This window comes from Myxocyprinus asiaticus, chromosome 46, assembly GCF_019703515.2.
Source record: "Myxocyprinus asiaticus isolate MX2 ecotype Aquarium Trade chromosome 46, UBuf_Myxa_2, whole genome shotgun sequence".
Lineage (NCBI taxonomy): Eukaryota > Metazoa > Chordata > Actinopteri > Cypriniformes > Catostomidae > Myxocyprinus > Myxocyprinus asiaticus.
This window is the reverse complement of record NC_059389.1, coordinates 9,458,520-9,483,013: the sequence shown is the minus strand read 5'-3', so window position 1 is coordinate 9,483,013 and position 24,494 is coordinate 9,458,520. Positions and strand designations below refer to the sequence as shown.

At 38.2% G+C, this 24,494-nt stretch overlaps 1 protein-coding gene across 1 annotated transcript in view; it reads right to left on the bottom strand.

Moving 5' to 3' along the window:
* Positions 1–24,494, bottom strand: part of LOC127435892 (cytosolic carboxypeptidase 4-like) — a 231,675-nt gene that overhangs the window by 161,448 nt on the left and 45,733 nt on the right. Inside the window, exons 7-9 of the mRNA XM_051689673.1 lie at positions 17,571–17,608; positions 9,378–9,586; positions 8,841–9,009 (exon numbers count right to left, since the gene is read on the bottom strand). Of these exons, the coding sequence (XP_051545633.1) occupies positions 8,841–9,009; positions 9,378–9,586; positions 17,571–17,608 (416 nt within the window). The remainder of the gene's footprint in view (positions 1–8,840; positions 9,010–9,377; positions 9,587–17,570; positions 17,609–24,494) is intronic.

The following is a 24,494-nucleotide window of genomic DNA, read 5'->3' as shown; positions in this document are numbered from 1 at the left end:
AAAAGTGAATCATTTTAATAATGGCCACGTATTAACATTAGTGATAATGAAAAAGTATATCCAGCATAATATTAGTCCAAAAGAACACATTTAAATGTCAATGAAGGAGTACTTGATTCTTACTGATGGGGATGTGGTGGTACATAAGACAAAAAAGGTTGGAAAATGCTGTACTGCTTCACAAAAGAGGGACAGCCAATAAAATATATATTTTATTTCAAAATATAAAAGGAAGAAAGATGTAAAAAACGGTCCTATCTTCATGATCTCTCGTTAAGTTTTGGAGACTAGGAGCTTCAAATGGACCTTTGATTTCAGTGTCTTTTCAAATAAATGAATTTTCACTTCAAGAGATGTACTGAAAGTGAGATAAATGTAGCCATGTCCTCTTTGAGTGTGCTTCACATGCTGTGATCTGATGTGATGACTGCAAATCAAGATGAGAACACAAGACTAGAATCTCTCATTTAATAACGGCCTGTGCTAAACCAAATGACTGCTTATATAAATGCAAAAAAGGGTGTTCACAGTGTTTGCTTTGGCATGGAAATGGAGTAAATAAACCAAGTGATAAATTATGACAAGTCATATATTTTACTGTGAGGTTATGAAGTAATATAATCCAGTTTATGAGATCTGATAAGGTTAATGGTAGTGGCACTAACATGTCATAACAATCACATTATGATCTTGCAGGGTAATTTGGATTTTAAAACTGTTATTCTGCTGAAAAAAAATAAATAAATAAATAAATAAAAATCCAACCTAAGGTACTTTGCGGGTCTTAATGGGTTTAAGCCGCTTTGAATAGTCTCCCAGTCTGACCAAAATGGTGTTCAGCAGGTTTAGCCAGTCAGCCAACTGGTCTACCAACCTGCCCAAAATCCCTCTAACACCATCAAACTAGACCAGCCTGACTACCTTAGTGGCAAGGTAAGACCAGCAAACCACCTTGTGCATGTTTCTGAAGAGAGTTTAAAAACAGATATGATTTGTATAACAGATTAATGAGGCTAAACCACTGCCATGATCTCTCTCACCTAAGGGTGTTTTTTCTGTGATTTTAGCATCTATAAATTAGTAAAATAGATGAAACAGGTGACAAAGAAATGCTTTAAAACCTGATTTATTTGTATTTAATTTAATTTTTTAGCTTTGGCTTAAAACCAACCTAGTCTAATAGAATGATTGTAAGTCTAACTACATTTTTGCAAACTTTGGCCGCATTCTACGTTTCGCCACAGTTTCCTGGTAGAATTAACACTAGAGGCGCTACAATAACTGTACAATGTATATACTTTCACACAAATCACGAGTACAACAGCTGATTATGACTTTATAAACATGTATTTTTCGCTCTATTACTCACACACTTCTATGTTATGATATCGAAACACTTTTACTCTAACGCATCATTTTTTATTTTTTTTTCTCCCCAATTTGGAATGCCCAATTCCCAGTGCACTCTAAGTCCTCGTGGTGGCGTAGTGACTCACTTCAATCCGGGTGGCGGAGAACGAATCTCAGTTGCCTCCGTGTCTGAGACCGTCAATCTGCACATCTTATCACGTGGCTTTTTGTGCACATTACCGCGGAGACATAGCACAGGAAACTGCAGCAAAATATGTAATGAAGCATGTAATTTCTTTTTGCAAAAATCTTGCCACAGTCACATCATTATCATGAGATCAGGCTGGTTTAGCTCAGGATTTAGCTCATGCTTTAGCTCAAGCTGGGAGACCATCAAAGACCAGCAAACCACCTTAGGCTGGTTTAAGATGTTTTCTTTTCTTTTTTTTCTTTTTTTTTTCCAGCAGAGTAGCTGGTCTCCCAGCCTGGCCAATCTGATTAAGCCGGTATAATTTGATGGTTTTAGAAAGGTTTGGGGCATTTGCCAGCTGATAATGCTGGGAAACCAGCTAGCCGACCAGCTAAAGTAGCTAAAAACCTGCTTGGTCCGACTGGGAGAGGAGCTAAACCAGCTTAGACCAGCAAAACACCATTAAGCAGGGCCATGCAGACATACTACTAGCTGTAGAAACTTCTCCATTAGTAGGCAGGGAAGGTGGTGGCATTATCTTAAACTAGACAGAGTACCAACACGTATCTTTCTGGCGGGCATAAAAAGTCAACCACACTATTTATTACGATAAACAGATAATCATTTTGTTTGGTCTGAAATCGGCCTCCACAGTTCTCCGGCTCACTTGTGCAAGATAAAAGTAATGGGAAAGTCATTAGTGAGATTGGCCCAGCAGGAAAACTCTTGTGTGGTGTGTTGATCTGTAAGTTGTTATGTCTGAGAAGTGTGTGCAGTCCAACAATGGTATTCTAGACTCCTGGATATCGGTTGAGGAGGAAAGTGTATTACATAAGGAGTGGTGAAGATGTGAAGTAAACACAAAACACACACACACCAACACAATCCACTATGCGGTATTGAGTAGAGCACCCGACAGTGAGTCTTGCTTTCGTAGTATCATTGGACAGGGTTGCCTGGGCAACCACCTCAGAGCTCCCTGCAAAACAAATGCATATATACTATGGTGGGTCACCACAACAATCTGCTGGTCTGTGGCTAAGCATATTTTTCTTTTTCTATTTCCTTGCGCTGTTTATTGTTTGAAACTGTTGCTCGGGTTCTGGCCTTGTTAGAAGGGGATATTTGCATAGGATGACCTAGTTGGTAACATGTAGCCAAGTGAGGAGGGTAGCATGAAACTGATGAAAAATTTAAATTCTATCATCATTTATTCACCTTCATGATGTTCCAAATCTCTATGACTTTCTTTCTTTCATGGAACACAAAAGGAGATGTTAGGTAGGAGACCAGCTAGATTAGCTTAAACCATCTAAGACCAGCAAAGTATCGTAGGCTGTTTTAAGATGTTCTTTTTAATTAAGCAGGAAGGTCATGTTTATTTTTTTAAAGCTAGTGTTTTCTGGAGTTTTTTTCCTATAATTTCTTTTTTTTTTTTTTTTTTTTTTTGAAAGACAATGATTTTGTCGGCAGTACAACCTACTGTATGTCTATCTCTCACAATCTTGTTTTAATTTGCATTATATTAAACATGTCGTCTACCCTTAGTCCCATAGGCAAGAACTTTCCCAACTCATTTTCCTATCAGAGTAAATATAAAAGGAAGAGCAGTCTAATATAGAGGGGAAATTAGGCTTATTGGGTTGATATTGAAATAGTTTTACACTTATTAAATGCCCCGTGCATATACGTGATAACGATTGCAAATTTGGCCTGGGCGATAAGGACACAAATAGCTATAGGCACTGTGTAAAGGCTAAATTTCTCTAGTGGGAGAGAGTCCATGTCCCTAATAGAGGGAAGGTGAGAGGAGAATAATAGTAACTATTGGGTGTTTAGGAGTGTTATAAAGAAGCTGACTAAAAGAGATAGTTCACCCAAAAGTGAAAATTCTGACATCCTTTACTCACCCTCATGTCCTTCCAAACTCGTATGACTTACTTTTTTCTGCAGTACTCAAAAGGAGATATTTTAAAGAATGTTGCGATCGCTGATTTTCATACAATATTGGTTGATAGTGACTTTATAACATAAAAAAGCACCCAAACGTGTCATTAAAGTAGTCCATGTGACTCGTGCACTATATTCCAAGTATTTTTAGTACATACGATCACTTTGTACGATGAATTGACCAACATTTAAGCGTTATTCACCTCAAAATAAAATCAAAATAACATTAATAAAGTGTTAAAAATCAAATAAGGCGGCAATGTCGACACCATCAAACCTCAATGGCTATTGTACGTCTCATGTCAAAACTGCATGAGAAGAACCAGTGAGGTTTGATGTTATTGATGTAGCCACTATATTTGATTTCAGCACTTTATTAATGATTTTATTTGATTTGATTTGAGAGTGATTATAGACTTAAACTGTGTTCTGTTCATTGAACAAAGTGATCATATGGCTTCAGAAGACTTGGAATATGATGCATTAGTTGTATAGATTACATTTAATGTGTTTTTTGGTGTTTTTGTTTTTTTGTCCTTTTTCGAGCTTGGCAGAGCAGAGTCACTATTACAGTATATGGCAAATTATATTAGATTATATGGCAAATAAACCCTGTGAAGACTTTTAAAAACTTTATCTTTTGTGTTCCATGGTTCCATGCGTGTTTCTGAAAAGAGTTTAAAAACAGATATGATTTGTATAACAGATTAATGAGGCTAAACCACTGCCATGATCTCTCTCACCTAAGGGTGTTTTTTCTGTGATTTTAGCATCTATAAATTAGTAAAATAGATGAAACAGGTGACAAAGAAATGCTTTAAAACTTGATTTATTTTTATTTAATTTTATTTTTTAGCTTTGGCTTAAAACAACCTAGTCTAATAGAATGATTGTAAGTCTAACTACATTTTTGCAAACTTTGGCCACATTCTACATTTCGCCACAGTTTCCTCGTAGAATTAACACTAGAGGCGCTACAATAACTGTACAATTTATTTACTTTCACACAAATCACGAGTACAACAGCTGATTATGACTTTATAAAATGGTTCACTCTATTACTCACACACTATGTTATGATATCGAAACACTTTTACTCTAACGCATCATTTAAAAAAAAAAAAAATTTTCCCCAATTTGGAATGCCCAATTCCCAATGCACTCTAAGTCCTCGTGGTGGTGTAGTGACTCACCTCAATCTGGGTAGCAGAGGACGAATCTCAGTTGCCTCTGTGTCTGAGACTGTCAATCTGTGCATCTTATCACATGGCTTGTTGAGCGCATTACCATGGAGACATAGCATGTGTGGAGGCTTCACGCTATTCTCCACGGCATCCACGCACAACACAAAACACGCACCACCGAGAGCGAGAACCACATTATAGTGACCACGAGGAGGTACCCCATGTGACTCTACCCTCCCTAACAACTGGGCCAATTTGGTTGCTTAGGAGACCTGGCTGGAGTCACTCAGCATGTCTTGGATTCGAACTCACGACTCCAGGCGTGGTAGTCAGCGTCTTTACTCACTAAGCTACCCAGGCCACCTCTAACGCAACATTTTAAAAAAACGATACATTTTACCACTTGTATTACAGACCCACCAACATTTACACACTTATTTCAACATAATTAGCTTGTGCGGTAGCTCACCTGATAAGAGTGTTGGACTTTGGAAATGAAGGACTGAGGCTCGAGCACAGCCAAGCACAAAATTATGTGGTTGCTTCAGAAAATTTGCTTTTCATGTCACATTTGCTTTTGGAGCACTATCGGTTAGATTTAGGGTAAAGGCCCGATATACTTCCGAAGAAGTTTTTCTTAATTTTTTGTTCAGGGTTAAAAAAAAAAGATAGAAACAGCCGAGCAAAGGTATATTGTTTGCGAACATTCAGACAGCTGCCACATCGCTGTAGGAGGTGTTTAGAAGTACAGTTAAATATGAGAACGCTCAGTAAAACCTTAACTAATGTGACATTAAAATGTGTTATCAATAAATTTATGCCACATTCTATGAATAGAATTTACACTAGATCAGTAAAAGTAGCTTTTTTAACCATTCGATGATGATTTAAAGTAATATATATGCAGAAGAAAATGCGCAATTTGTCTCGTTTACATTCTGAATTCATGATGATATGAGCTAACAGGCTATACGTGGCCATAATATGCGCCGATTACACTCTGTTACTGTAATTTATGATGACATTGATCAACTGCAAAGTTTGGTGTATAAAAGAGAGTTAACGGGAAGACTACAGAAAAAGAATGATGTTACCTTACTATGTGGGAACGGGAATTAGCTGACCGCCTCAAGGTAGGTGGAGCTTCAGGTCACAACTACTGATGATGTGGACCAATGGCAATAAGAAGGTGTTTAGCAGCCACTTTTCCTAAAAGTTCACCCAGGCACCTTTTTTTGTCCAGATTTTGTTCTAAATGACATCACACCTGTCCGTTCTTCAATTTTGTATTAAGTATATTGGGGCCTTAAATGTGTCTGTTTTGTTGACTTCTCATATTTTTTTAGGACACTATTGGTTAGGTTTAGGTTAAAGTTTTAGGTTGGGGAGATACATTTTACTCATTAAAACCTCCATCTAACATTCACCTTAAAAACCTTGTCTGATTATGACACAATTCCACTTGCTTTTGGCACCCCTTGCTGGACATTTCACAGGGAAACTGCAGCAAAACCTGTAATGAAGCATGTAATTTCGTTCTGCAAAAATCTTGCCACAGTTACATCATTATCATGAGATCAGGCTGGTTTAGCTCAGGATTTAGCTCATGCTTTAGCTCAAGCTGGGAAACCATCAAAAACCAGCAAACCACCTTAGGCTGGTTTAAGATGTTTTCTTGTTTTTTTGTTTTTATTTGTTTTTTCGTTTTTATTTGTTTTTTCAGCAGGGTAGCTGGTCTCCCAGCCTGGCCAATCTGATTAAGCCGGTATAATTTGACGGTTTTAGAAAGGTTTGGGGCACTTGCCAGCTGGTAATGCTGGGAAAACAGCTTGCCGACCAGATAAAGTAGCTAAAAATCTGCTTGGTCCGACTGGGACAGGAGCTAAACCAGCTTAAACTAGCCTAGACCAGCAAAACACCATTAAGCAGGGCCATGCAGACATACTACTAGCTGTAGAAACTTCTCCATTAGTAGGCAGGGCAGGTGGTGGCATTATCTTAAACTAGACAGAGTACCAACACGTATCCTTCTGGCGGGCATAAAAAGTCAACCACACTATTTATTACGATAAACAGATAATCATTTTGTTTGGTCTGATATCGGCCTCCACAGTTCTCTGGCTCACTTGTGCAAGATAAAAGTAATGGGAAAGTCATTAGTGAGATTGGCCCAGCAGGAAAACTCTTGTGTGGTGTGTTGATCTGTAAGTTGTTATGTCTGAGAAGTGTGTGCAGTCCAACAATGGTATTCTAGACTCCTGGATATCGGTTGAGGAGGAAAGTGTATTACATAAGGAGTGGTGAAGATGTGAAGTAAACACAAAACACACACACACCAACACAATCCACTATGCGGTATTGAGTAGAGCACCCGACAGTGAGTCTTGCTTTCGCAGTATCATTGGACAGGGTTGCCTGGGCAACCACCTCAGAGCTCCCTGCAAAACAAATGCATATATACTATGGTGGGTCACCAAAACAATCTGCTGGTCTGTGGCTAAGCATATTTTTCTTTTTCTATTTCCTTGCGCTGTTTATTGTTTGAAACTGTTGCTCGGGTTCTGGCCTTGTTAGAAGGGGATATTTGCATAGGATGACCTAGTTGGTAACATGTAGCCAAGTGAGGAGGGTAGCATGAAACTGATGAAAAATTTAAATTCTATCATCATTTATTCACCCTCATGATGTTCCAAACCTCTATGACTTTCTTTCTTTCATGGAACACAAAAGGAGATGTTAGGTAGGAGACCAGCTAGATTAGCTTAAACCATCTAAGACCAGCAAAGTATCTTAGGCTGTTTTAAGATGTTCTTTTTAATTAAGCAGGAAGGTCATGTTTATTTTTTTAAAGCTAATTGTTTCTGGAGTTTTTTTTCCTATAATTTTTTTTTTTTTTTTTTTAAAGACAATGATTTTGTCGGCAGTCTGTCTCTCACAATCTTGTTTCAATTTGCATTACATTAAACATGTCTTCTACCCTTAGTCCCATAGGCAAGAACTTTCCCAACTCATTTTCCTATCAGAGTAAATATAAAAGGAAAAGCAGTCTAATATAGAGGGGAAATTAGGCTTATTGGGTTGATATTGAAATAGTTTTACACTTATTAAATGCCCCGTGCATATACGTGATAACGATTGCAAATTTGGCCTGGGCGATAAGGACACAAATAGCTATAGGCACTGTGTAAAGGCTAAATTTCTCTAGTGGGAGAGAGTCCATGTCCCTAATGGGAGGGAAGGTGAGAGGAGAATAATAGTAACTATTGGGTGTTTAGGAGTGTTATAAAAAAGCTGACTAAAAGGGATAGTTCACCCAAAAATGAAAATTCTGCCATCATTTACTCACCCTCATGTCGTTCCAAACCCGTATGACTTACTTTTTTCTGCAGTACTCAAAAGGAGATATTTTAAAGAATGTCGCGATCGCTGATTTTCATATAATAGCGGTTGATAGTGACTTACTTTACAGCTTAAAAAAGCACCCAAACGTGTCATTAAAGTAGTCCATGTGACTCGTGCACTATATTCCAATTATTTTAAATGCATACGATCACTTTGTACGATGAACTGACCAACATTTAAGCGTTATTCACCTCAAAATAACATTAATAAAGTGTTAAAAATCAAATAAGGCGGCAATGTCGACACCATCAAACCTCAATGGCTATTGTAAGTCTCATGTCAAAACATCATGAGAAGAACCAATGAGGTTTGATGTTATTGATGTAGCCACTATATTTGATTTAAGCACTTTATTAATGATTTGATTTGAGAGTGATTATAGACTTAAATTGCGTTCTGTTATTTGAACAAAGTGATCATATGGCTTCAGAAGACTTGGAATATGACGCATTAGTTATATAGATTACTTTTACTGTGTTTTTATGGTGTTTTCTTTTCTTTCTTTTTTTTTTTTTTTTTTTTTGTTGTCCTTTTTCGAGCTTGGCAGAGCAGAGTCACTATTACAGTATATGGCAAATTATATTAGATTATATGGCAAATAAACCCTGTGAAGACTTTTAAAAACTTTATCTTTTGTGTTCCATGGAAGAAAGAAAGTCATATGGTTTGGAGTGGCATTAGGTTGAGTAAATTATGACAGAATGTTAATTTTTGGGTGAACTATACCTAACCCTCACCCTAAACGCAGGGAATGAAGATCTTACCATAAGACCCTAAATCGGCATCCCAGCCATCGACAGGCCTCCCAGGAAGAGGAAAGCTGTAAGCACTCTTGTCTGAAGTCAGAGGAAGAGGGACTTTTGGATAGCATTTCCGCATGAGCTGGACTGCCGGTTCCACCAGAGATTCCAGGCCTTTCATGGTCAAGCAGGACTTCCGAAAAAATACAATCAGTTAGAAGTACTGAAATGAGCTACATACGATCTCTGAGCAGCATTTCCTCTGGGTAAAATATGCAGCAAAAGCAAAAATTTGCCGTTTACAGCACATTAACAGTTAAGTCTCAGCATCTTGTAATGACTTGGGCTGGTTTACTTTGCAAGACCGATAAAAGTCATAGTGCGATTCAAAGGCAAATGATTATAGCATTAGGAATAGATGCTATAGTAGAAACACAATTAGGTATTAAAAAGGTAATAAAATAGCTAAAAAAAAAAAAAAGTTTAACACAATGAGAAAAACAAAAATAGAAATGAGACATAAGAAGAACTTTCAGTCCAACTAGTGGGCTGAAATATCACCTGAGAGGTCTGGAAGAGAAGATGCATTCCGCCCTCAGCGACCAAGGTGTCCCTGCCTACACTTGAGTTGGCAACACGGTGCAGACAGTGCAGTAGGGCTCTGCGGATAGGAATGTTCTCTAGGTTGGCATCATTGACGTGCCAGTCTTCGTACAGCTTCAGAAGATCGCCAATGTAGCCTTTGGCAACGGCAGTCCGACAGTTGACCTCTGAAAGAGAATGTTAAAAAGGCTGTTTAGTATTTTTCACACAGTAAATGTGAATTGTTTTCCAAGAACCATTTATGCATTTGGCAGATGCTTTTATCCAAAGTGACTTACAGTGCCCTGATTACAGGGACAATCCCCCTGGAGCAACCTGGAGTTAAGTGCCTTGCTTAAGGACACAATGGTGGTGGCTGTGGGGATTGAACCAACAACCTTCTGCTTACCAGTTTAGTGCTTTAGTCCACCACTCCACCACCACTCCACCAAGCAGATTCAGATTCCCTCAGAAATAGCAAGAACTTGCAAAGAACTTGTTTCTAGCAAGACCAAACCTTTAATGTAGTTAAATAGTTACAGATGTAGTTAGTTATCGCAATTTAGGTCATTGTCGCAAAATTAACCCCGACAGGATGATTAGGGGTCTTGTATCACTCTGACGGCATTTATTTTGCGATAATATCCGGCTGACTACATTATCTTGATTATTAAACTGTGTACTTACCAAACAATAAATAAATTGGACCTACTTTATATTAGGTGTCTTTAACTAGTATGTAGTATGCATTTGATATAATGTACTTATTATGTACATAAGGGTTGTTGCATTGTAATTACATTTAAAGTAACTGCATTTAATTCCATCTTTTGTTAGACTATTAACCTTACTGCTAATCCTAAACTTTACCCTAAAAAAACCCTAACCCTATTCTAAACCTTAACCCTACCCCTAAACCTACCTGTATCTTAACCTCAGTAGCAGCAACTGTGAATCTTGAAGAACAACATGTAGTTACACAATAAACACATTGTATTCTATGTATTTTTATGTTAGAACATAGTAGTTAAAGACACCTAATATAAAGTGGGACCAATACATTTACATGAAATATTGATTTGAGTTTAAATTATTTTATGTGAGAAGAAAGAGGCTGTGGAGTAATGCAAGGGACAATGGTCAATTATATGAAAATATTTGACCTTAGAATTCCACAATTGACCAGAATCAAAAATTTAATATCAAGAATTCCAGAGTTGGAATAGGAATTGCAAGGTATTTAATGATTCTCCTTTACAATTCTGGTTCCTTAGTGGTTCCATTAACTATTATTTAGTACATCTGAGGAAGAAATATTTGGAAATAATAAATGCAATTAATATTGGATTTACTGCCATTGAATTTACAGCAGCCTGATAGAAAATGATGAGATCATTTCATATTTTAACATAACTGATTCTTGCAAAATGCGTTTGTGGCAGACACGCCTCTTGTTCATCGGAAAGGAGGAAGCGGGAACCGGGTTATTAACCAAAAAGACTTTTAATTAAACACAACACAACATAAACTGCTTTTCAGCATAACAAAACATTGACGCATACACACAGCGGCTGCGTGCGTCTCTCTCTCTCTCTCTTGCGTCTCTGGCTCCTCCTTATCTCTCTCTCCCGCTGACTGGGGCAACTCAGCCCACACGCCCTCCTCCTCGTCACATAACCCCAATGCCCGATTCACCCCCCCACAAGACAACATAAAACTGCTTTTCAGCATAACCAAAACACACGTCGACACACACGCACACCTCCATGTCTCTCTCTCTCTCTCTCTGGCGTCTCTGGCTCCTCCTTATCTCTCTCTCCAGCTGACTGGGGCAACTCAGCACCAGGCATGCATCCTCACGTCCCGGCCACACCCTCCTCCTCATCACAGCATTTTTTTTTTTACTAATAAATCTAATTACATCAAAACGCATAATGTATGTCTTCACACATTGTCATATCAAAAACCATCCAGTAATTATTCTGATTTAAGTCTACAGACCTTAAGTACACATAACACAGTGACAATTCTGGATTTATTCGGACATGACGAAAAGAATGACTTGCATGCGTTTCAGTAAGTTATTTACTAAAAACATTCGGCTGATAAGAATAATTCATTTGGGCGGTAGCGCTGTATGTTTCGTGGCATATATTCAAAAGAACCGGCTCATAATTTGTTTGGGAATCAGACTAAACCAGTTGCGCTTAATGTTTTGCACTGTAAATTCAAAAGAACTGACTCATAAAAGTAATTTTTCTGGGAATCGGGCTACACTGGTAACAATGTATTTTTTGTGCTGCTGTTTTAATAGCAGTGTTGCAATGCCACTGAATGGTAGTGCAGAAAACACTGTCAGGCTATTTCAGAACGGTTAGAACCGTTAATGGAACCGCAAGTCATAAACATCATCCAGTTCTGAATAAGAATTAGTTCTCAGTTCTCAACCCTATTCCAGTAAGCTGTGTAATAATACTGAGTAACAGAGTTTACTATGGGGACTCTTACTATGGGGACTGTTTACAAGCATTTATATGTAAAGAGCAAGTCAAATTTCCAAACTAACAAACACAAAAACAGAAGAGAATATGTCTAGCAGGGTAAATCTGGATGAAAATATTGTTCAAGCCCATTAGTGTTATTATTTGCCTAGGTCTAAAAAATGTGAAAAAAAAAAAAAAAATTATAATAAAAAAAAATATATCATTCATAATCCTTCACTTTCCCAGACCTTGCCCAGAATGGCTCCTGAATGATTAACGAAGGCTTCCAGGCTGACATCCATTTAACAAAGAACTCAGTGTCCATTTTGAAAATATGTTACTTTTGTGTGTCGTAGTGAAAGAAACTTGTTGTATTAGCTTTTTTGCTTGTAAACATATTAATAATGGGCAAAATGTATTGGAAGCATCTGTATGTACAATTCATATTCAAATTGACCTCTTTCTTCAATCGTTTTTTTTTTTTTTCATGTCATGCTCTGTTATGCTGTTTATTAGTAAAATGTGATAAGGACATATATCATTCAGGCACTAAAGAGCCACATCAACAGAATGCAATAATACCGGGATAGTGGAGAGGGAACAAAAAGCATGTGTACCTGTCAGAGCGAAAAGATTTCTCAGTGTGGCACAAAAGGTTAAATGAGATCAAAAACAAGATGGAGGAGAAAGAGCCACACAAGGAGAAGACTTAATTTCCGTTCGTCAAGCTAGTGACAGGTTTGATGCCTTAGCTAAGCTTGTCACTGCAACAGGAAGCAGCTAGGTTTCCCCATGTAGGAACCTTTACATAAAGAATCACTCCTGTAAATTATGTGAGCATTTGGAAGAGCAATAGATTTTAATTTTATTGTTCTTTTTTTATTTTTATTTTTATTTTTTTTTAAATCTAGTGAGCTGCCATACTGTCTTTTGTCTACATAGGAAGAATCTGAAATGGAACCTCATAAGTAGGGTTGCCACCCATCCCGAAAAATAAGGGATCGTCCCGTATTTAAACTGGTCAGATGGCGTCATGGTGAAATCGTTCTAGATCGCTAATTTAACATTGATATATGTTGGAAAATTTGCCTATGGTGGGTAAGGGACCGCCTGAAAAGTCCACACATTGTGCTAAAACGTGCTAATACTGTAGAGGATGTGGTAAGGGACTGTCTGAAAAGTCCACAAATGGTGGTAAAACTGTGGAGTTTTTCCCTATATAAATGTTCAATAAGATCAAACAATGTATGAATACAATCATTAAGACAAGTACAGGTGAAGGAAAAAAAAATAAACAAATAATAAAAAAAAACATTTATAAAAAAAATAAAAAAAATATGTATAAACCATCCAAAATGTATACATAAAATAAAGACAAATAATCAAAAACATTTAAATAAATATCATTTTAACATATAAATTATGTATTTTTTATAAGTCATGGGTCAGGAAAGTTCTCATTTTAGCATATAAGAAAGGATATGCAATTTTTGTTAATAACGCATATTAACTAATGCATTTATTGATAAAACTGTGGAGGATGTGGTTAGGGGCCATAACCCCCTCGCCATTTAAGTGTCCCTTATTTTAAAACTTCAAAAGTGGCAACCTACTCATAAGTGACTGATATGCAACACTCTGTGTGTCATACAAATTGCACCTCTCACTCAAAGCATAGAGGAGACTCAATTCACAATTGATTTCAATACAGTTTGGCATCAGCATTTTGCCAAGCTAACAATGGGATTGTCTAATAAATATGAAAAAAAAACAACAAAAAAACACACACAGTAGCACACCCAACTACTGGGAAAAAAGTGTATTTTAATGAGATTGAACTTTTTAATCAATACTTATATATTGGTACTTTATTTGAGCAATCATACGGTTCAATGTTTGGGAACATGCTTGCTAACCGTAAGGCCACAGCTAGAATTGCATTCCTTTGTTTGACTTCCTACGCAAGAATCAGCTAAATAACACATTCAGTGTTGAGATCTATCAACGTATTAACCATAACCCTCACTGTTTATCCAAATTAACAAAATGTTTGATTCATGTTACAGCATCGTGCTATAAAAAACGAACTCAAGCCCCTTTGGGAATCAACTACTTCATGCTGATCTGCTTTGTGGTTTCAGAATTTCACTAATGGCATTACAAAGAGACAAACAGCTCTTGACAATGCTGTCGGTGAAGTGGAAATTGTGAGCACAATCCATGCCTAAAATTAAACAGACGGATTTCTGTACCCACGACTTGTTATGCAAACCTTTTTTCGAGTCCACCTCTGGGATTTTAAAGATACCTAAAACTGTCGCACAGGAAGCATTTTGGACTAAATGGACTTTGGTTTTATTCCAAACACAAAGTGATACATTTTATTTGTCTGCACTTACAAACAGAACGGAAACAATTTGGCATTTCGACTGTTGCTCTTATTTAGCTGCAATGCACTCATTTAACTTATTTATTAATTTTCTACTAAAGCCTAGGAATTGTTTCCTTATTTCTGTCTTTAAAGGGGTAGTTCACACAAATATGACAATTCTGTCATCATTTACTCACCCTTATGTTGTTCCAAACATAAAAGGTAAGGAAAAGAAAAGGTTTTGACAAATGTTCACACTGCCCTCTTCCAAAAAATAAAAGTGAATGGGGACCAGGAGCTATCAAGCTCCAAAAAGGACAACAACAAAAAAAGCACCAGTGACTTATGAACTATATTCCAAGTATTCTGAAGCCACTTTGTGTGTGAAACATACTGGAATTTAAGTTGATATTCACCGAAAATTTTACTTGACAGCAGTGATCACCATTCACTTTCATTGTATGAGAAATAGCAGCTTGGACATTGGTATAAATAATGTCATATGGGTTTCCAAAGACATGAGAGTGAGTAAATGATGAAACAATTTTCATTCCTTTAACTGATCTCTTTCCAGGACAGAACTGACATTATTAAATCAATGTTTGAAAGCCCACCTGTGAAACTGTCAAAAGAATTTCCACTCTCCCTGTTGTGGAGAAATCCACAAGCTCCCTACTCGATTGGTTTCTTCATAAATCTCTCAAGATGAAGATGCTCAGAGAAGGGCAGAAGGCTGCTGCATTCCCCCATCTAAGGGAGTTTGCTGGTATCTCTCTCAACCCAAAGTCTCCTTGCTTGTGATGAAGGGGTTGCAAAGCGGCCAATTGCAGTGTGCACTCAGTGTGTCTAATGGAGGACGTAGCGGAGAGCATTGGTAGGGCAGCAGGAATGTTTGCTATATGAAGGTCAACTGTTTTTACCTCCATACACACACAAACAAGGAGTGTTGGAATTACAAAAAGCAAAAAGTATGATTGAATAGCTGCACTTTTATGTTGTTCTTGCTAGATTCGAAGCCTAGTGAACAATACCTTTAAAGGCAGCTGAAACCTATTTGTGTGTTATCAGTCTCTATGTTCTTTTTCCTTTACTTCCTTGGCCTGTAGATCTCCCTATCTCCCCCCAGAGATCCCTCTATATGGGCATCATGAACTTAAAAGAACTGTAGTTTTAAGACTTGCACAAATATAGCGATCTGAATTATTAATACTGCAATGGGTTCTATCAGGCTTCTAGTGGGGGCTCAGTTCTAGAAAGATGCCTGAGAAACATACAACACACAATCCTTGATGCCCCCTGCTGAAAGGAAAAAAAAAAGAAAAAAAAAAAAGAGTAGGCCAGCCAGTGTTGGATAGCTGGTCTAAGCTGCTCTGCCAGCGAGTTTCCCAGCCATACCAGCTGAAAGTGCCCCAAACCCCTTAAAGACCATAAAAACAGAGCACCCCTGACAAAAACAGCTTAAACCACCCTACGGTGGCATGCTGGTCTTAGCTGGATGTTTAGCTGTCCTCCCAGTCTCACCAAGCTGGTTTTGTTGGTCTCCCAGCCTGGCCAAGCTACTTTTAGCTGGTTTAGCTAGTTGGCCAGTTGGTCTCCCAGTCTGGCCAAGTTTGTTTCTCTGGTCTCCCAGCCTGGCCAAGCAAGCTTTAGATGGTTTACCAGCCTGACCAACTTACAAGGGCCCTAAATCCCCTTAAACCCATTAAACAGAGCACTCCTCCAGAGAGGAAAAACAAACAGCTTAAACCTGGTGGTTTGCTGGTCTCAGCAGTTTTAAGGTGGTTTTGCTGGTCTCTGAACCTGGGTAAGCTGGTTTTGCAGCTTATAAGTACCGAAACCCCCTTTATCACCATCATAATAATAGAGCACCCCTGCTAAACCCTTAAAACACAGTGGTTTGCTGGTCCAAGCTTGTTTAGCAGGTCTCTAAGTATGGCAAAGCTGATTTTAGCTGAAAAGTGCCCCAAAACTCTCTAAAACCAGCAAACAGACCGGGTTTACGATGTTTTTACAACAGTAAGGGTTGTGAATTGAATGTTATGTCTAGGAATATGGAAATGACCTGTCATCGCAGGCTCAGGAGAATACAGTCTTGTATAATCACAGCTCAGCTGCAGTTACAAGTGCCGCAGCACAGATCTGATGTGCAGAAAATATGACAATGCTTCTGAAGCGATTGCTGCAGGAAATATGGACGCGTTAGACGATTATCAAACGTTCGCCGCGTTCTCCAGAGAAATAAAAACCGGTCTGACTCTCACAGGCAAATCCACGGCTGCCCAACGGAGGAGAATTAATTGCGGAATCACTGACCAGACGCGTTTCTTTTAGAGGAGGCTCCTAAAAGCCCCACAGAGCATTGTCTTATCCACAGGCTCGCTAACTGCGAATCATCAACAGGTGCGGTGCCTGTGTTCTCAAAGAAAGAGCTCAGGACGAGATGCGCAGAGTCACACTGCCACCTGCAGGCCAACAGATGAACTGCAATATTTATTATGTGAGCTGGTGCTGGCACACAGAGTATTCAGAGAGATAAATACCTGCAATTTCTCTGCATTTTGTTTACAGAAAGAATGTAATTACATTTTCGGTCAGTTTTGGGTGCAGTATGCTATTCCTGTGGAATAAAGTCCAGAAAATAAGGCTGATTCTCATGGCAGAGAGGGTGCTAATATTAAATATCATATGTTCAGCAAATGAACTGTCTTTGTGAAAAAATGCATATATGATATTAGATCAGCAAAAAAAAATTTTAATGGATGTACAAGGTATGTTTTTGAACATTTTATGCTATCATGAATGCGGTACAGCGGACAGTTGTGTAGCCTTCCAGCTGTTGGATGCAAACAAATCAGTTTAGCTGTTTCGTTAAAGGGATAATTCACCCAACATTGAAAATCTGTCATCATTAACTCGCCCTTATGTCGTTCCAAGCGACATCTTCCTTCGAGTGCAAAAGGAGATACCAGGCTAACATTGGTTAGTCTCTGTCATTATTAACATTCCTTGCGTAATTTTTTCATACAATGAAAGTGAATGGTGACCGGGGCTAACATTCTACCTAACATCTCCTTTTGTGTTCCACGTAAGAAAAAAGTAATACAGGTTTGGAACAACATGAGAGTGAGTAAATGATGACGCAATTTTCATTTTTAAGTGAACTATACCTTTAAGAATCCTGGTGGGAACACCAGCAACCAAGCATCTAAAACACAACATATGCCGGTGATCTTTCAATATGAATAGTATAAACATTTTATCCTCAGATTCATCATAGTAATAACCCTAACACAAATGTTGGAAGAAAAGGAAACTTACTTGAGCATAGCATTGCGGCGAAAACATCAACAGCAGCCCTGTGAAAAAACAGAAAACAGAAGTGACATTAAAAAATGTATATGAGGCATTTCACTTATGCAGTAGCTTCAGGCATGTTCCATTCTTTACCTTCTGAACACACATAAAGTTAAGTACTGCGGGCACATGTCCAGCTGCACTTAGCATTGGCAGGGTAGCGGAGGAGCTACTGCTGTATAAAAGATTCCTGTCATTGTAATCATGAGCATTTATTTTGCAGCGACAGGGCTGCTGAATCAGCACTGTCTCCATATTGCTTCACCCAATACGAATGGGGCGAACGCTGAATAATTATGAATGGCTTTCCAACAATCTGCCAATAAATATCGCCACTGGCCTGCCGGGTGACAAAATGCAATGTTTTGAAATACGGGCAGAGAGCATGCAATGTTTCTTTGTGCTGAGTTGGAAAAGCAGGCAAGAAAGATGAAGTAAACACTATGAAAGAAAAAAGAGTGAAAGAGAAACTAGATTTGTGTATATCTTCATTAGATGATGGTCGGTTCGGATCGTTTGTCCAGTTCTTGTAGCACACTGACCAAAGCACAATGAATATTTTCTATATCACCATCCTTCTTTGCTGGAACAACATTCCTATTAACCAATATAGCCATTAATCTAAAATCAGAGTGATGTTATTGGTTCATTTTAAAAAAAGACCAGCACCGCTGGTCACCAGCATATGTTGGGTTTTGTATGCTGGTCCCCAAAATGGAATGATGGTGTGCTGGTGTTCCTATCAAGTTTCTTAACTAGTCAATTGGTCAACAAGCTTCATTAGAAAGACCATGCTGGTTGACCAGCATTTTTAGCTGGTGAACAACATCCACAAGTAAGACCAGCACCAAACCAGCATAAATCAGCTTGGACCAGCATGGAACTTTGTGATAATTTAAGCTGGACTTTTCAGCAAAGGACCAAGACAAAACATGATTTACACAAGACATATTTTTAGATATAATTCTTTGTTGTTGTTGGAACAACATTCCTATCAACCAATCATAGCCCTAACCCTATTTTTAAAGAGATAGTTCACCCAAAAATGAAAATTCTATCATCATTTAAGCCACTTATACATTTTCGCTTGAAAATGCTTTGATTTTCATCCACACTAGAATGGCGTTTTCCTCCACCGAAAACTCTATTGCTGCATACTTTGGAAAATGATGACGTTAAGAAACTCAAAACGAAAAAGGATTAGTGTGGACTTTCTTTCTTTCGTGGAACACAAAAGGAGACTTAGAATGACAGCCTCAGTTTGCATTCACTTTTATTATATGGGGAAAAAAGATGCTATTAAAGATGCAATGAAAGTGAACGGTAATGCCTAACATCCCCTTTTGTGTTCCAAGGAAGATTGAATTGGAGCAGCACAAGGGTGAGCGAATAATGACAGAATTTTAATTGTTGTGGGGACTGTCCCTTTACCCTAACCCCTAAAATCAAATGGCTATTATTGGTTCATAGCACTGTTGTCCCACAATAAACAAAGGTTGTTGATCTAGCAACATGTCTTACTTGTGTGAATCATGTTACGCAATAAGGAAGACACATTTTATTAAGGCTATAAAACAAACTACTTCCATCTTTGAGTTTTACGCCTACATCTCCTGTTATTCCTCCCAATTCATCATTGCATTTGTGTATGTTATTGAGACATCCCTCTTGGTCCTACCGTGTAGTAGCGCAATTGACTCCATTGTGCCATCCTCCCTGAGATTCACAAACAACATTATCAAACCAATTTCACCTCTCATATCACATCAAAATTAGAATCATCTCAAAATGTTTTTTATGGGGGTCACGCAGCAGCGGACAGCGTTGCAATTGTCGCTGCGAGCAAGACGAGATGCTGAGTGGATCAATGTTGTCACCATGTGTGTGCGCAATAACATTGGGCCTATTATATACATGGGGTTTTCTCTTGAAATCCCCTTGTATTTTAACCATAACATGCTCTCTCTGTTGTGTTTCATCTAATCTGATGTCTCTCTCTGGTCACACCATGGCAAAGTAGATCATGAAGACCTCAACGATTTACGCCAGTGTGTGGCCAGACCCCTACAGTGTGCAACATTGTTAAGTCTGTGTCATCAAGGCGATATGTCACTCACTGTTCACCAACTGCAAGAAAGCACAAAGCACAAACAGCCCAGCGGTCGAGCAGACAGAATCTGATTGATGCAAAACTACTGTTCTGTCCTCCTGATTGACAAGTTGCATCAATGGAGATAGCAAGGAAATAATGGCATTGCAAATATTTGCTTACAAATTTGTTAAATTATGTTTTTCTATGTAAAAATTATTTATTGTAACTATTTATATAAAAATGCCTAAAGATGTCAGACACATACTCCAACTCATAAAATGTAACCAAATGCAACTATTACTGATACACATTTATTGACAAACAGCTGCCAGTTTAATTGTTTTATTAAAAAAAGTGAGTGTGATAAAAATGTATTTAGTGTTTTGGGGGTAAAGCACCATCCGCCACTACGCTTTACCCAGCACCCTGTTGGTTTAAGGACACTGGGAGTTCCATAGCGAAATCATCTCACATCTCTCCTTGTCTGCGTTCAGAGTGTTTGAGTCTGCTGCTGATATTAAAGCAAAAAAACGGCATATTGCAATTTCTACAGCAGGCAAATGCCATTGTTTCTCATCAGTGCACAGATGTTCCACAGGGACTTCAGCTACGAGGCCATGCTGTCAGCAAAGAACCAGCAGACAATTTTGACAATATAGAAGATCTGTTGATCTGTTTTGCCCGTGCTTTGAGTGCTTTTTCATTCTTCACTTTGCAGTGTACAGTAAAGTCCCTTAGAGAACCTACGTTTAACATATGTATTACAAAGCTATACACTTACAAGTGATATTGAAGTGTTTTCAGTGGTCTGGAGGGACTGTTAACTTTAAAACACCACAACTTGAGTATGTGTGAATTTAACTGCATATGGCATGTCCTACTTTTAAGCGAACATGATTTTGAAATAGAAGCCAGCAAATAATTCTGCCGAGGGGGAGTTTGGCTCCAAGAGTACAACTGAAAGCCTTTTCCAGTCTGAACAGTTCAGTGAAGTGGTAAAAAGTTTAAATGTATATCACAAAACAGACCAAAACATGTCCCAGAGGTCTCTGACTATGTCCGGAATATAATACCATTACTTCTCACTTGATACTCTGCAGTGCATATTGTGTAATGCTTAACATAAAAAATTATAAAAAATAAAATAAAATAAAAAAAAAGGATGTGAAATAGAAAACATTATGCAATTATACACATTTCAAACAGTAGTATACTATACATATATGTAGGGATGTTCTGATAAAAAAAAAAAAAATTGAGGACAAGTATGATTACCAATACTTCCTTTTTGGTACTCGCTGATACCAAGTCCGATACCCATTTTTATTATTTTATTTTATTTATTTATTTATTTTTATATATTATTATTATTATTATTATTATTATTATTATTATTGAAATTTCATATAAACAGTTTATTTCAATTTTATCATCAAAATAGTGTTTAAATAAATGAATTCATTAAAAATGTAATCAAATGAAAATATACCAATTAATTTGTTGAATTGAAGTGCTTTTATACATAATACAACATTTCAGTTATATTTTGTCAAATAAAGTGCTGCATAATAGAGCATAACAGATGTGAGATATTATTTAAATATAATACAAAAACAATTTATTTATTATTATCATTAGTAGTAGTAGTGGTGGTAGCAGTATTACAGTGAATATTACAAAACTATACAGTAGTGATCTATGTCTGTCATATTTTTTTCCCCATTTAAACTGAATCTTTATTTTGGTGGAGCTTTTATTTTCAAGTGTTTCTGTGTTGCTATGACGGTCAGTCAGGAAAAGCCAGTCACTACATGACTCAAAGTGATTATTAACCTGCAAAAGGCTGCTATTTAATTAAATAAAGGTGTAGTCTGTATGTGCCTCATGCAACAAAGTAAATTAGCTCTCTTCTCGCTGTCATCTGCTACAAACAGAGCGTGCGATGCTCATGATGGTGTTTTCCATGAATGAGCCAAGGATCTCTAAAAGGTATGTGCACTTTGTGTCTTCAGCACAACACCGGCTCCGCACATTCACAAGCACTCACATTTGAAGCGTGCAGCACATGCAAACTATATAATTATCTCATTAAATAATCTCTAGGACATAATTAGTGCGCTGAATGTTTATGTAATGACATTTGTAAGTAAGATGGTAGCCGTTTTTTGTATCTGAGCATTTTTACAAGCTTGAATACAAGTACATGAGTGCGGTATCAGACGCGATTCCAATACCAGTATAGGTATCAGTGCATCCCTACATATATGTTACACTGTTATCATGTGACCATATGTTGCATTTTAATTTAGAAAGTAACGTCCAGTTGTCATCTTAGAAAATATGAATCTTATTTTGCATTTTAATAAAATTTTGTGTTAAAATGCATTATCATTTAGAACAAATTAGAGTCAGCAAAGTCAAGAAAAGTCAAGGGAATGACCTGCTTCTGGTTCATTCATCACACTATAAATGGAAAGAAATTGTAAGAGTAGTATGCTATTATGAACATGTGGCCTTTAAGTGGAGTTGGAAATATCCTAATTATAATTTCCAAGCACCAAGCGAAGTCGTATTTACCAGTAGGAAACTCAGTATTCTAGATGGTACCCGAGTTGTGACGGTGGGAGCAGCGTGTCATCATAAAAGATGATGGAAAGCAATGATTCAGCAAAACTATTTACATTTCTGTGCTTTACTTCAATAATGTTAAATGTGTTATATATGACAGAGCTTACAGTGAACTGATGTAAAGCTTATGACTCACTCTTTGCGGTTTGTTTTATGCGAATTAATAAATAATTTGTTAGATACCATGCAATTAATAAACCATATAGGTCGTGTAAAAGTGCTGCAGGTGTATTTTCTTAAGATTGCCCACTGGTACATCAGAAAAATTAGCTTTTCATTGTGTATTTGCTTTAGTTTGGCTGCTTCCATATTTCGGTTTCCGACTTAAATATGAGACACGTCGTAATAACGAATGCTCAACTCAGCTGGACGAAGGAGCTTCCCAGGGGCACTTGAAGGCAGCAATAGCCTCTGTTTCTTGTAATTTCTGAAGGCTTTCTCGCCTGCTTACTCTTTTGTTAATTTGCTCCTCATTGCCAACAGATTAACTGAAGCATCAGAATTGATGGTCAGACCAATTAGTGGTCAGAGCTTCTCTTGATTGTGTAGCTGCTCTTAAATCGGAACTAAGACTTGAGCTTATCAATGGCACTCTGAGCCCATGTGATAACCTATAGGGCCCTGTCTGGCTGCTTAACTCTGGAAGCACAGCTCTGTAAGGCTGATAAAGTCAAATTTAACCCACAATATTGAATATAAAGCCAGAAGTGGATTAAACCCACATCTGTTATATGTGTTTGCTGGCTTGGCGCATATGCAGATTTTCTTCCCCGGTGTCTCCATGACAGAATTCCCATTAGACAGGAAGTGGCATGCAGGAGAGCTGGTCTAATTAGATGTGCCGTTCTGCTGTAATCCACTATGTGCGTGCGGGGAGCTATCAGCAACACAAAATTGAATCCGTCCAGTTTTCCAACAGTTGGCAAGGAGGGTGAGCGCCAACTTTGGGCTTTCATACCAAAATCCTCAAAATGAAGACACAGTTACCCAACAAGGCTCATCTGATGGCAACTGCATGTATTCAGAGTTATATATTCCAGATGATAATATTTGGACTAGTTGGAGATCAGCTTTTCAATTATTTCATTTTAATGTTGAAAGGAATAGTTCACCCAACAGTGAATCATTTCCTCACCCACCCTGTTGTTTTAAACTAACATGATTTCATACAATGAATGTGAAAGGTGACCAGGGGCTGGCGAGCTCTAAAAAGGCAAAAAGGATCATAAAAGTAATTCTTTTGTGCACATTTGTGCACTATATTCCAAGTCTTCTGAAGCAATACGACATACACTATATTGCCAAAAGTATTCGCTCACCCATCCAAATAATTGAATTCAGGTGTTCCAATCACTTCCATGGCCACAGGTGTATAAAATGAAGCACCTAGGCATGCAGACTGCTTCTACAAACATTTGTGAAAGAATGGGCCGCTCAGTGAATTTGAGCGTGGTACTGTGATAGGATGCCACCTGTGCAACAATCCAGTCGTGAAATTTCCTCGCTACTAAATATTCCACAGTCAACTGTCAGTGGTATTATAACAAATTGGAAGCGATTGGGAATGACAGCAACTCAGCCATGAAGTGGTAGGCCACGTAAAATGACAGAGCGGGGTCAGCGGATGCTGAGGCGCATAGTGCGCAGTGGTCGCCAACTTTCTGCAGAGTCAATCGCTACAGACCTCCAAAGTTCATGTGGCCTTCAGATTAGCTCAAGAACAGTGCGTAGAGAGCTTCATGGAATGGGTTTCCATGGCCGAGCAGCTGCATCCAAGCCATACATCACCAAGTGCAATGCAAAGCGTCAGATGCAGTGGTGTAAAGCACGCCGCCACTGGACTCTAGAGCAGTGGAGACGCGTTCTCTGGAGTGACGAATCACGCTTCTCCATCTGGCAATCTGATGGACGAGTCTGGGTTTGGCGGTTGCCAGGAGAATGGTACTTGTCTGACTGCATTGTGCCAACTGTGAAGTTTTTTGGAGGGGGGATTATGGTGTGGGGTTGTTTTTCAGGAGCTGGGCTTGGCCCCTTAGTTCCAGTGAAAGGAACTCTGAATGCTTCAGCATACCAAGAGATTTTGGACAATTCCATGCTCCCAACTTTGTGGGAACAGTTTGGGGATGGCCCCTTCCTGTTCCAACATGACTGCGCACCAGTGCACAAAG